Source organism: Suncus etruscus, chromosome 3 (genome assembly GCF_024139225.1).
Source record: "Suncus etruscus isolate mSunEtr1 chromosome 3, mSunEtr1.pri.cur, whole genome shotgun sequence".
NCBI classification, from domain to species: domain Eukaryota; kingdom Metazoa; phylum Chordata; class Mammalia; order Eulipotyphla; family Soricidae; genus Suncus; species Suncus etruscus.
This window is the reverse complement of record NC_064850.1, coordinates 97415100-97429381: the sequence shown is the minus strand read 5'-3', so window position 1 is coordinate 97429381 and position 14282 is coordinate 97415100. Positions and strand designations below refer to the sequence as shown.

Sequence of the window (14282 nt, the reverse complement as noted above, 5' to 3'; positions counted from 1 at the left end):
AGTAATTAGACCTTTTGCAGGCTTTGTGTTCAAGTTTCACTTCTGGGAAGCAACTTACCTATTGAATTGACTTTCTGACCAAGAACCCATATTTCTAATGCATGTACTACTTTTCTTTATTTAATAAGTATGGATATGAAGGACAGGGCCACAATTAAGCAAAGACTTGCTTTACTGTGAAAACCAGACTTTTTTTTTTTAAGAAAATAGGTTTCCTGGGAGTGAAGGTAAATCAAATATGCAAAGAATTCTTCCTAACCAATCTCACTAAAAATCCAATCCTCAGCCAAGCCCCACCCTACCCATCCATCACTCTTTCCTGGGTGGGTCCCGAGGCTACACCTACAGACCTATATGAAGACTGTGGTCACTGCTGGCTCACAGTTTGCTCTGCTGTGCCAGGTTGAAGGACATTTCTGCAAGGAAAGTCAGCTCAGGACCAGCATCTAGAGAATCCCCAGGCAAAAGCCGAGACCTAGGTGAGAAGGGATCAATGCAACAATGACACTTAAAGAGTTGGGGGTGCACAGAACAGTGATTTTGGAAATATTTGTGTCTTATGAGGCCAGAGGAAGCCTATTTCTTTTGTCCATAATGCTTGCAGTGTGCAGGGTCTATAGGGCACGTCTTAATGATCTGCATTTTACTGAGTCCAAAGACTAAGTTCTGATCCATCTGATTGAAATTGAGTGATTTCCTGGTGGGCCAGTATGTGCCTGTGGAGAATCTCACTATAATAATGTGCACTAGTGTGTGGGGCCGTGAAGTGGATTTGATCTATGGTGGGTAGAATCTGGGAATAGTGTCCTAATCTGTAGAAATCTTTATTTGCAGGGGTCTATCTATCTTCCAGAATCCAAGACTATTGTGGTTGTGCAGAATAATTCAAGATATCTTTGCTTCATATCAACCATCTGAGAGAATTAGCTGAGGTGAGCTCCTAGTGTCCTCTGTGGAGCTGGGGGGTCAAAGAGATCACTGAGGCACTAGTAGAAAAACACACAGAAAGTTGGGGACAGGACTGAGTGTGTGTCTGTTTCTGCAGGAGAGAGCCTTGACTCAGCCTAGTGAGGTGTTGATCAACAAATTGCCTTTCCCGCGGCTGAGGATGGAGTTGTCAGCAGGCCTGGCCAAACTGCAGGCAGAGGTCATGTGCCCCGTGTGCCTGGACTACCTCAAGGACCCGGTGACCCTGGACTGCGGACACAACTTCTGTGGCGCCTGCATCGAGAATTCCTGGAAGGAGGTGGAGGGCACGTTCCCCTGCCCACTGTGCAGGCAGCCCCGCCTGACAAGGAGCGTCAGTGCCAACCCGCAGCTGGCAAGGCTGGTGGAGCTGGCCCAGCTCCTGCAGGGCTCCAGGCCCCTTGCAGGCGAGGAGGCGCAGGCAGAGGCGCGCAGCTGTGCGGAGCACCAGCAGGAGCTGAGCCTCTTCTGCGAGGACCACCAGGAGCTGCTGTGCCCGCGCTGCGCTCAGAGCGCGGCCCACCAGGGCCACCGCGTGGCGACGGTGCAGGAGGCCGCGCGCCGGCACCGCCAGAGGCTCGGCGGCTACATCGGGCCCCTCAAGAAGCGCCTGGCCCAGGTGCAGAAGATGACGGTGGCGCAGGACAGGACCCTGCGGCAGCTGCGGGAGGACGTGGACCGGCAGAAGCGGCGGCTGGCGTCGGAGTTCGAGCAGCTCGCGGAGTTCGTGGAGCGCCAGCAGGACGCCGCGCTGGGCAGGCTGGCCGAGGAAGACAAGCGCCTGCAGAGGCAGCTCAGCGCCAACATCGCCGCCTACTCGGACCACATCGCCCGGCTCAAGGGCCTCATGAAGGAGGTGGCGGAGCGCAGCGTCCTGTCCGAGGAGATGCTGCTCGCGGGCCTCGGGGGCGTCGTGCGGCGCTGCGAGGACCTGCAGCCCCCGGCCGTGGCGCCCCTGAGCTGCAGGCGCCCCGACTACAGCCTCCCCCCTCTGTGCTCTGCGCTGAGCAACCTCATCCGCAGGTTCCGGGAGCCCGTGAGCCTGGACCCCCGAATGGCTCACCCCAGTCTGCGCGTGTCCGAGGACGGAAAGTCCGTGTCCTGGGTGCCCAAAAGGCTCAGATCGCAGACGAGCGCCAAGTCCGGAGGCAGCAGCGCCGAGCTGGTGGTCCTGGGCCGCGAAGGCTTCTCCTGTGGCCGCCACTACTGGGAGGTGCAGGTGGGCGACAAGCCCGAGTGGGCCGTGGGCGTGTGCACAGACGCCCCTTGCAGCCAGGCCCAGGGCTTCCCGCCAGGCAGGAAGGGACTCTGGGTCCTGCAGCTGCAGGATGGCGTCTACCTGGGGGCCGGCTCTGCGGGGGCGCCCCTGGCTCTCAAGGACAGGCCCAAGGTCATCGGCATTTTCCTGGACTATGAGCTGGGCCAGCTTTGCTTCTACAATGCGAGCGACAGGTCCTACCTCCACTCTTTCTCGGAGACCTTTGCTGAGGTGCTGAAGCCCTACTTCCGTGTGGGACTCGACTGCACCCCTCTGACCCTGAGCACTGGGAGTGGGGACCTGGACTGATCTAGTCCTAGTTTTTCTCCCCTGATGTAAGGGAAGCTGTTTTGGTTGTCACTGTCATGGACTGGTTTCCCAGATATTCAAGTCAGGGAAGTTGTGCATTTCTGGTGGTGGGAGTTTTGGACATGGCGTTGTTGTGGTGTGGTTTTAAATATGTGGACCTTGTACCACAGATATTTGTCTCACACAAACAACATGTGTGTGTATTATTGTGGTGTTTTTACAGATATATTTTTGCAACTGTTTTTCATTCCAAATCCATTGTGCCCTCTATTCTAATAAAATGTGATATTAGTGACCAAGAAAAATTCATTTTATTCATAACCAGGCTTATATACTCACTGTATGAATGGTCATGGTCACTTATAATTAATATGTTATGTATATATTGGAAAGTTTTGTCTTCACGGTTCAAATTTCTACCGTACTTCGGGAAATTATATAGTTACCTATTTGTGTAGAATTTTATCACATTAAGATGAATTTACAGGGAGTCCCTTTGCATATCTTGCAAGTTTCATCCCCTATGTTAATCTTCTTGAATCCCCACAAATCAAAATTATAAAAATATTAAGTTAATAATGCTTGTTTCTATAAATAAATTCTTCATTTATTTTTTTGAATAAAGTATCAGACTGATTGCTACCTTTAAAAAGTGAAGTAGGACTAAAATAACTTATACATTCACTAGTTCTCTCCTCAAGAATAATTTTCTTTCATTTCAATAATTAGGTCCTTCTCTACATTCCACAGCCCACTGAGACTTCAGGTGGCTAAATTTATTTGCTCGCAAGTAGATCATGTGACATTCATGTATATATTAATGGCTGCAATATGGTGCTAGAGAGATCTGCTTCCTATAATGCTTATGTGCTCTTGGGAGATGCTCTCAGTCCTTGACTCAAATTTGGCATTTCTGAGGCTGGCCCAAAGAGATAGAGAGAAAGTGGCAGAACCCCATATTACTACTATTACTTCTCTTCTCTCCTCTTCACCTAATAACCTTCAACACCTAAAATGAATCAAACACATCATGATATAAAATAAAACATTACATGCAAACCAGTGATAGAATTTTTTTGTTTCTAAAAGCCAGAGAGATGCTGTCTAGAATCTAGAGACAAGTTAATTTTCCTCTGTAAAGCAAGTTTGGATCCAATTTGCTTGATTTCTCCTCCCATATGTTCCACAAAGCCCTCTTACTCGCATTGGAAGGAACCTACTATAGCTTGTTAAGCTAGGGACAGCCAGGTCCTTTTTAATATAGGTACAATCACACTTAGAAGATTCTAACTGCTAACACTTAGAGATGACTTAAACTAGAAACCATAGCTATGCTTTGAGTGTTCAAAGGTTAAATAAAATGAACTAAGTGACATATCATAGTTCCAATCAGAGAAACAAAATCCCATCTGTAAAAATTTAAATAAGAGTAGCTGGAGTGAAAGCAGAATTGGTAGGGTATTGTCCTTGCAAGTGGCCTAGTAGGGTTAGATCCCCAGCATCCAATATAGTCCCTATGATATATATACACATATGTATATATACCTATATACATGTATATACATGCATATATACATACACATACATATGTATCCATACATAAATATGTATATGTGTGTATTTATGTATACATATGTATAGAAGTTAGACCTACAGTTTCCCAAAATGAATAAAACCACTATTCTAAAACTTTTGAAAGAAAGATAATTAACAATCTGGAAAATTTTCATGAATTATACACTAATTTCCTTTTTAGAAACCTAATAAAGCACTAGTTTGCGTAAGGTTTCATACAATGAACGATACACTAAGTCACACATGACCTATTCTGGGAATAGAGTTCGAATTTTTTTTTCCTAAAATAGACTTTTATCCCTCTCCCCCCTTGAACTGGGGGATATTCCCAAGGCAAACGGGAACCATATACAGAAATAAGGTTGTCTAAGAACAAAACACCGAGTTAATCCCAACTGATCTGCAAAACGGGTCACATCTGTGTCTGCCACTCCCACCCCAAGTCGCCTCCAGGAGCCCACTGGGCCAGCCCTGGATGGCAACGGCACCCGAGCAGGGCACCCAAGTGCCGGAGGTGGGGGGCTGGCCCCAGCAGCTGCGGGGCGCCGAGTGGGAGGGCCACCTTCAGCCCCTACATCTCGGCAGCATCTTCATCCTCCTCGTTATCATCCTTGGCCCGGAAGTGCAGCTTCCGGAACTTCCTTCTGCTCATGGACGGGCATGCGGAGGACGCAGGGGGCAGGTCCTGCATGAGCTCCACATTGCCGAAGAAGCAGCTGACGGGGAGTGGCTGGCTACTATCGTCTAGATACACGTCAGGGTCCAGGTGCACCGGGGTGCCTGGGTCCCCTGCTCCCCTGAACAGGCCTGGCTCTCTGCTCCCAGCTCCGGGAACATGCCAGTGGCCCCGGCCGCAACCCCATTTCCAGCTTTGGGGAGATCTCGGTGTTCTGAGCTCAGCGGGCCTTGGGGGACACTTGGGGGGTGCCGGGTGCCGGGGCTCTTCCGGGCTACCCGCTGCAGCTGGGCCTTGCTCTGGAGTCCTCGGTCAGCCTTGAACCTCTTGGGAGTGCTGCCGGACGAGGTGGGCTGGCATCCCGGCCTGGCATGTGCAGCGCTGGGGACATCCCGGGAGCTGGACAACCTGGCAGAACAGCTTCGGGCACGGAGCCGTGCAGATGCCCGCAGGCCAACTGCGAGCTAGAGCAGCGGTGGACACCAGGGGCTGGTCACTAGGATGCAGCAGCACCCTGGGGTCAGACACCCAAACATGGCAGGGGAACCCCCACTATGGCTGCCGTGGTCCACAAGGAGCAGGAATAGAAGGGTGTCCTTCCAAGTCGCGCAGCGCCCACCCCGGAGAGGCCTCTGCTCAGGGCTCAGACACAGCCAGGCTGAGAACTGGGGGGCACCCAGGGCAGAGGGAGCGACAGGGTGTCTCCTGCAGAAGGGCCACAAGCATGTAAAGGGATGGCACAGCGACCAACTGAGTCCCAAGGCAGGGAAAGGGGGTCCCAAAGGTGGCCCTATCCTAGTGTGGAAGGAAGACCAGATCGGATCCTCTGATGCGAGCCGTGGTAAAGCTGTGGGTGGGTCTGGGAGACCCTGGGATGCAGCTGTGGGTGGTGCTGGGGTGGCTTCCCCTGGGTGCAGCTATGGGTGATGCTGTGAGCCCTCCGGGGTGCAACTGTGGGTAGTGCTAGGGGTTCCCTGGGTACAGCTGTGGGAGGTTCTGGGAGGTCCCCGGGGTGCAGCTGTGGGTGGTGCTGGGGGGTGTCCCCTGGGTGCAGCTGGGGTGATGCAGAGGGGTCCCCGGGGTGCAGCTGTGGGTAGTGCTTGGAGGGGGTCTCCTGGGTGCAGCTGTTGGTGGTGTTTGGGGGGTCTCCTGGGTGCAGCTGTGGATGGTGCTTGGGGGATCCCCGGAGTGCAGCTGTGGGTGGTGCTTGGGGGGGTCCCCGGGGTGCAGCTGTGGGTGGTGCTTGGGGAGGGTCCCTGGGGTGCAGCTGTGGGCGGGGCCGGGCCAGGTCTCGGGTTCCCCCCCCCGGGGGCAGACACCGCCCCCAGCTCCCCGGCCCAGCGTGCAGACCAACGTCCCGGGACCAGAATTCGAAAATTTTAAAAATGACATTAGTAGCTAAGGCATATATGAAGATTTAGCCTCAGTATCACCAGGATATTCTCTACTTCTCAAGACAGTTCAGTACTGAAAAATTAATTCAGGGAATGGGGATAGACAGATGTTACACAGATGCCTCTGTGCTAAGAGCTCCAATAACTCCTAGTGTTAGGAGATACATTTATGGGGTGGAATTTTCCATCAGAGAACATAAGTCTGAACACTTTTGTTTAAATGACTTCCTGATTTGGAATCCTGGATGGACATAAAATGTGACCAGATAACATCATTTAATTGTGGAAAAAATTACTCAAAACTTCTCCCTGCCTCTGAAATTTATGAACTACATTGTACCTGGGAATCACCATAATCATGAATGTATGGGTGAATAAAACATAGTAATAAATTGGTGAACTGTTTTTCTAGAAACAGGCAACAATTGTATAAGAATGTGCTTCATTGCCCTAGTCCAGTGGTGAGCAGCCGTTTTTTTTCAACTGAGAAAAATCTCGCCAAAACCACGATTGAAATTTATTTTGAGAGCCACATTTTGAAAACCGAAAATGCATAGAATGGTACGCTGTTTTTAGTTTCAATAAGTTTTTATTGAGAATATTCTGCATGCAAGTATCCACATAGGTTGGGAGAATACAAATAGCACAATAAAATAAAAATTTTAGAATATTATTTATCAATAACGTTAAATTCTTTAAAATTTGCCTTACAATGATGAGAAAATTACATCCTGACAATGACAGACAAAATCACAAACACTAATGTGAGCACTGGCCTTGCATTTCCTTGGATAGTTTGAGTAAGTCAGGTTTGTATGTTGTTGTTTTTCATTGTAGGCACGATTCCAGGTTCTCATCGATGAGACAATTTTTCAATTTACTCTTGATAAGATTCATGCTTGAAAATGATTTTTGCATAAATATGTAGACCTGAACAAGGAAAGAACAGCAAACACTAGCTTTTTTAGTTGATTATATGAGTCAGGAATATTATTCCAGGTGTTAAAAATCAACATATCTTCCTTCTCCAGTTCTTTCAAAGCAGACCACTTGTGCTGTGAACTAAGTTCACATTTGTGTTTCTCCAATCTTTCTAAATTAGCACAAAGGCATTCCAATTTCGAGCTCCACAGTTCTTTGTTTTTTAAACCCAACAATTGCATTTCAAACTTGTCAATGTCGATATTAAAGGGAGAAAAAATTAATTCTGTTACAGTGGCATCCAGAGGTTTTTTAAACAAAGGCCAATGTCGCTTTGCTGTTTCTGAAATCCTGAAACCTCTTGAGAAAAGCTTCCCTCATATTTAAACGAGCTGTTTTAAAATAGGTAATGTCAATATCAGAATTATTTTCTTGGCGATGTTTCAACAGCCTAGGAAAGTGAATCAAAGTTTCTCTGTCAAAATCTTGAGCAAAAACAGATAATTTGTTTTCAAATGAAATAACGTTTTCTAACATCAAAAAAAGCGTGTTTTCTTTCCCCTGTAGTTTATGATTAAGCTGATTTAGATGTAAAGTAACACCCACCATGAAATACAGTTTTTGAATCCACTGATCATTTGTGAATTCTGGATAGTGAACACCCTTCTTGAGGAAAAATGCTTTGATTTCTGATAATAAGGAAGCAAAACGTTTCAAAACGTTTCCTCTTGATAACCAAAATGTGCTGAAAATTTGAAACCCTACAATATGGAAATGGAACAGGTAAAAGAGAAAAACCTTTTAACAATCTTTAAAAGCAAGGACAGTGTTCCAGAGAAAAGTAGTGATTTCACTGAAAGGAAAAAAAAATCTACTGACACTTTAGTGTGTGCTGCAAGAAACCAAACTAAAATACACACAAAAACAAAAACAGCACTTTGTTAAAGGCATATGACATCATATCATAAAGGGATTATGATAGAGTACCTGACACATTTTTAAAATAATTTTTATTTAAGCATATTTGTTACAAATTATTCATACTTGCATTTCAATCATAGAATGTACACCACCCTTCACTAGTGCACTTTCCCCACCACCAATAACCCCTTGTTCCCTTCCCCTTCCCCCTCCTCTGCCTATGTCAGGGGCAGGCATTTTGCATTTTTTCTCTCTATCTCTTTTCCTTTATGACAAAATGGTTTGCAATATTGTTGATTAAAGGTACCATGCACGATACTTATCCATTTTCAGCATCCAGCTCTTGTCCAGAGTGATAAGTTTCAACTATCAATGTCATAATGTACCTTCTCTATTCTAACTGAACTCGCCACTTTTAATGGCAAGCTTCCTATCATGGACTAGTCCTCCTGTCCCTCATCCCTATTTTTTCTAGATATTATTACCATATTGTCATTTACTATTCTTATATGCCAAAAATGATTATTCTGTGTCTACACCTCTCCTTCTGACTCATTTCATTCAGAATAATAATCTGATGTGTATGTAGAGATGATGCACTGTGCATGATTCAGTGTTTTTGTGTAGTCACAAGAAACACAAGTTGCTAACCCTTACATTGTATCCACTCATTGTATGATAGACTGGATTAAAGAAAAACCTCCATACTGAACTAAACTCTGTGACAGATGACACAGTAAAGATAATTTGTGAAATTCACAATTGTGATCAAATTCAGGCTATTCACCACCCTGGGTGAGAGTATGAATGCCCACTACTAGCATCTTCTCCATGAAGAAGTGAAGTGGCTGTTCAGGGGAAGGGTGCTCTCTCGCCTTGTTGGCAAGTGGGAAGAAGTAGTGCAGTTCCTGTGAGAGCAGAACTCTGACTTTGTACAGCCCCAGTTGGACAAGGAATGGGTAGCTAAGCTTGTGTATTTGGCAGACATTGTTCATTTTCTCTATGAACTTAATATTTCTCTGCAGGGGAGTTTCATAAGTAGCTTTTACAGTGATACTTAAGATGGATGTGTTCAAAAAAGAATCTGATTCTGGGATAGATGTGTCTGAGAAGGAGATATTGAAATGGTTCCACTTTTGCAATAAAAATTCTGATTGACACTTATATTATGCAGAAAGTCATAATCAAAATGAAAAACAGCATTTAAGGGAATTAGCTCACAACTTTAATCATGAGTACTCTGAACATGAGAATCCACGGAAAAGAAAACTCTGGGTTGAGAATCCCTTTATGGAAGATGCCCACTCTTATGCAAAATAAAATATGTGTTTTACGATCACTCCAGGCACTGTATTTCTAAACGCCACCCAACCTGCTCTGAATAATCAGGGTAGCAGGAAATAAATAATAAATCAAGCTAGCCAGGAAAGGATGATCATGGAGTCCATGGCCTTTTACCTTGTACTTGTTTCCTGTAGCTGTTGTGAAGAATTGTGTCGTTTCTATGTCTGAGATCCAAGGTTCAAGGCTGGACAAATGGTGTCTAATCACCTGGGGTCTAAGTTGAGTAGTGTGGAGCAGATTTTTATAGTTTTTTTTGTACAGGTCCTTCACAAATTTGGTCAATTTGACACCAAAGTAATTGAGTTTGTGTGGCACTAATGTGAATGGGGATGTTTTCTTAATGTCCATTTCTTCTCTATCATTATTGGTGTATAAAAAGAACATTGATTTGTGTGTTAATTTTGTAGCTTGCCATTATGTAATCTGAAAACAGTGAGAGCTTGACTTCTTCCTTTCCTATCTGGATTCCCTTGATATCTTTTTCTTGCCTAATTGCTATAGCAAGTACTTCCAGTGCTATGTTGAATAGGAGTGGTGAGAGCTGACAGCCTTGTCTTGTACCAGAATTTAGAGGGAAGGCTTTTAGTTTTTCTCCATTGAGGATAATATTTGCCATTGACTTGTGGTAGATGGCCTTAACTATATTGAGAAAGGTTCCTTTCATTCCCATCTTGTTGATAGCTTTGATCAAGAATTTGATCAAATGCTTTCTCTGTGTCTATTTATATGGTTGTGTGATTTTTATTTTTTTGTTGTTGATGTTGTGTATTATTTTGATAGATTTATCAATGTTAAACCATCCTTGCATTCCTGGGATGAAACCTACTTGATCTTAGTGAATGATCTTCTTGATGAGGCATTGGATCCTATTTGCCAGGATTTTGTTGAGGATCTTTTATCTGTGTTCATCAGAGATATTGTTCTATAATTTTCTTTGGCAGCATCTCTGTCTGATTTTGGTATCAAGGTGATGTTGGCTTCATAAAAGCTGTTTGGAAGGGTTCCTGTGTTTTCAATTTCATGAAAAAGCCTGGCTGGGATAGGTAGCAGCTCCTCCTGAAAGGTTTGAAATAATTCATTCATAAATCCACCTTGGGCCTGGGCTTTTGTTTTGGGACAGACATTTGATCACATTTTTTAATTTTCTCAATAGTAATAGGGGTGTTCAGATATTCTACATCCTCCTTATTCAACTGTGGAAGGTCATGAGAGTTCTAGAATTTATCCATTTCTTCCATGTTCTCATGTTTAGTGGTGTAGAGTTTCTCAAATTAGTCTCTGATTACCCTTTGAATGTCTGCAATATCTGTAGTGATCTCCCACTTTACTAACTAAATATTAATATGTGGACATCACCCAACTATAATAAATAAAACTCCTTACATCATAGTCAAGACATTCACCTCAAAATTATAAAATCCTGTAGAAAAATGGAACAAATAAGGTTTCTCTAATGAAAATACAAATTTGACCTATAAAAATAATTATTCCCAGCATAGATATAACCTACTAATGCTAAAGTGGTCACAAAGTTTATAATGCAAACACACACACACAATATTTATAAAATTCCCTGAGACTCATAATGTCATAACATTTTGGTGAAAAGGGAACAAATATGAAGTTTTTCTTAAAAAAATACAAATTTGATAATAATGAACAAATTCCCACACTAGAGATAAGCTAGTAATAATACAGTGATCACAAAATATGTATAATGCCTTCTTATATATAAGTTATTGAAAAAAAAAGAAATATAACTTTGTTTAGTCATTAAAAATCAGAATTTATTACAATTGATTATATATAAAAATAGGTATAATAATGACTTACAGTACAAACATTTGCAAGAAATATATTAGTCACCAGTCACCACACAACTGTTGCAAGTCAGCCCCTGAAGAGGTTGACTGATGGAGGGATGGAGGATGAGGTCTTTCCCTTTCAGCTCAGAGCACGCGTCTGCCACACTGTCTAGCCTATGGTTCTGAGGTGAAACGGCGAGAAAACAGCTTTCAGACAGTCAGGTTTGTGGAAATAATAGCTTTATTCGGTGGACAAGAAGTCCAAAGCCTCTCGCCTTCCACAGACCCTTGTTTTTATCCCCCAGAATCAGGTACCACCCAATGGTGGGAACAGATACCACGCAATGGTGGAAGCAGAATCAGGTACTACCCTAAGGTGGGGGCAGAATGCCAGGTCACACCCTATGGTAGGGCACAATCACCGATCAGGTTAGGGTCACTAACATAATAATCCCTTAAAATATTTACATACACAACAACCACAACAACGCCATGTCCCAAACTCCCACCACCAGAACTCACAACTTCCTTGAAATGAATATCTGGGCAACCAGTCCATGACATTTACAAACTCAATAACTTCCCTTACAGCAAGGAGAAAAACAAGGACCAGATCAGTCCAGGTCCCCACTCCCAGTGCTCAGGGTCAGAGGGGTGCAGTCGGGCCCCACACGGAAGTAGGGCTTCAGCACCTCAGCAAAGGTCTCCGAGAAAGAGTGGAGGTAGGACCTGTCGCTCGCATTGTAGAAGCAAAGCTGGCCCAGCTCATAGTCCAGGAAAATGCCGATGACCTTGGGCCTGTCCTTGACAGCCAGGGGCGCCCCCGCAGGGCCGGCCCCCAGGTAGACGCCATCCTGCAGCTGCAGGACCCAGAGTCCCTTCCTGCCTGGCGGGAAGCCCTGGGCCTGGCTGCAAGGGGCGTCTGTGCACACGCCCACGGCCCACTCGGGCTTGTCGCCCACCTGCACCTCCCAGTAGTGGCGGCCACAGGAGAAGCCTTCGCGGCCCAGGACCACCAGCTCGGCGCTGCTGCCTCCGAACTTGGCGCTCGTCTGCGATCTGAGCCTTTTGGGCACCCAGGACACGGACTTGCCGTCCTCAGACACGCGCAGGCTGGGGTGAGCCGTTCGGGGGTCCAGGCTCACGGGCTCGAGGAACCTGCGGATGAGGTTGCTCAGCGCAGAGCACAGAGGGGGGAGGCTGTAGTCGGGGCGCCTGCAGCTCAGGGGCGCCACGGCCGGGGGCTGCAGGTCCTCGCAGCGCCGCACGACGCCCCCGAGGCCCGCGAGCAGCATCTCCTCGGACAGGACGCTGCGCTCCGCCACCTCCTTCATGAGGCCCTTGAGCCGGGCGATGTGGTCCGAGTAGGCGGCGATGTTGGCGCTGAGCTGCCTCTGCAGGCGCTTGTCTTCCTCGGCCAGCCTGCCCAGCGCGGCGTCCTGCTGGCGCTCCACGAACTCCGCGAGCTGCTCGAACTCCGACGCCAGCCGCCGCTTCTGCCGGTCCACGTCCTCCCGCAGCTGCCGCAGGGTCCTGTCCTGCGCCACCGTCATCTTCTGCACCTGGGCCAGGCGCTTCTTGAGGGGCCCGATGTAGCCGCCGAGCCTCTGGCGGTGCCGGCGCGCGGCCTCCTGCACCGTCGCCACGCGGTGGCCCTGGTGGGCCGCGCTCTGAGCGCAGCGCGGGCACAGCAGCTCCTGGTGGTCCTCGCAGAAGAGGCTCAGCTCCTGCTGGTGCTCCGCACAGCTGCGCGCCTCTGCCTGTGCCTCCTCGCCTGCAAGGGGCCTGGAGCCCTGCAGGAGCTGGGCCAGCTCCACCAGCCTCGCCAGCTGCGGGTTGGCACTGACGCTCCTTGTCAGGCGGGGCTGCCTGCACAGGGGGCAAGGGAACGTGCCCTCCACCTCCTTCCAGGAATTCTCGATGCAGGCGCCACAGAAGTTGTGTCCGCAGTCCAGGGTCACCGGGTCCTTGAGGTAGTCCAGGCACACGGGGCACATGACCTCTGCCTGCAGTTTGGCCAGGCCTGAGGACAACTCCATCCTCAGCTGTGGGGAGGGCAGTTTGGTGGTCGGCAACTCACAAGGCTCAGTTTAAGGCTCACTACTGCCAGAAAGAGAAACACTCAGTCCTGCTCCCCACTTTCTGGGTGTATTTCTCCCAGTACTTCAGTGGTCTCTCTGGCCACCCTGCTCCCTAGAGGACAGTAGAACCTCACCACAACAACTTCTCTCAGATGGTTGTTATGAAGCCAAGATATCCTGGGTGATTGTGATTCTGCACAAGCACAATAGCCTTGAGTTCTGGAAAAGATATGGACTCCTGCAAATAACAATTTCTACAGGTTAGAAAGCATCAGCACTGAATCAGACAAGCTCATTGGCACCTTAAGGTGGTCCTAGGCTTTTCTCCCCGGGACACCATACCCATTCTCTACCCACCATTGCTCTGTGCATCCCCAAATCTTTAAGTGTCGTTGTTGCATTGATCCCTTCTCACCTAGGTCTCCAACTTCTGCCTGGAGATTCTTCAGGTGCTGGTCCTGAGCTGACTTTCCTTGCAGGAATGTATCTCAGCCTGGCACAGCAGAGCAAACTGTGAGCCAGTAATGACCACAGTCTTTTTATAGGTCTGTGGGTGTAGCCTCGGGACCCACCCAGGAAAGAGTGATGGGTGGGTAGGGTGGGGCTTGGCTGATGATCGGATTTTCAGTGTGATCGATTAGGCAGAGTTCTTTGCATATTTTATTTTGCTTCACTTGCAGGAAACATATTTTCTTAATAATAGTCTTTTTTTTCCCCACAATATAGCATGTCCTTACTTAATTGTGGCCCTGCCCTTCATCTTCGTACTTATGAAGTATAGAGAAATAGTACATGCATAAAAAATTTGGGCTCTTGAGCAGAAAGTTCATTCAATTAGTATAGGGCTTCTCAGAAGTGAAACTTGACTACAAAGTTTGCAAAAGCCCTGATTACTCTAGGGTGGGGCACCAAATTAAAACCATCAACATTCCAAACTATCAGGTGGGTCTTCTGGTTTACTCTCTCCAGGGAAGTGTAAAACGACCAGAGTTTCTCCTTCTCTGTGTCTCAGTGCTTCAGTGAGGCCATGGA

The 14282-nt window shown here is 47.0% G+C and overlaps 2 protein-coding genes across 2 annotated transcripts; one reads left to right on the top strand and one right to left on the bottom strand.

The window, feature by feature from the left end:
- Positions 1 to 1108: 1108 nt before the first annotated feature.
- Positions 1109 to 2533, top strand: LOC126004407 (tripartite motif-containing protein 75-like). Its single transcript, XM_049770845.1, has one exon. The coding sequence runs from the start codon at positions 1109 to 1111 to the stop codon at positions 2531 to 2533; it is 1425 nt and encodes a 474-aa protein (XP_049626802.1).
- Positions 2534 to 11783: 9250 nt separating this feature from the next.
- LOC126004406 (tripartite motif-containing protein 75-like) lies at positions 11784 to 13208 on the bottom strand. Its single transcript, XM_049770844.1, has one exon. It carries the CDS (start codon positions 13206 to 13208, stop codon positions 11784 to 11786), a length of 1425 nt encoding a protein of 474 aa, XP_049626801.1.
- Positions 13209 to 14282: the final 1074 nt, after the last annotated feature.

Bases quoted from the DNA above. Each gene is read 5' to 3' on its own strand.
- LOC126004407 (XM_049770845.1), top strand. From the start codon at position 1,109: ATGGAGTTGTCAGCAGGCCTGGCCAAACTGCAGGCAGAGGTCATGTGC.
- LOC126004406 (XM_049770844.1), bottom strand. From the start codon at position 13,208: ATGGAGTTGTCCTCAGGCCTGGCCAAACTGCAGGCAGAGGTCATGTGC.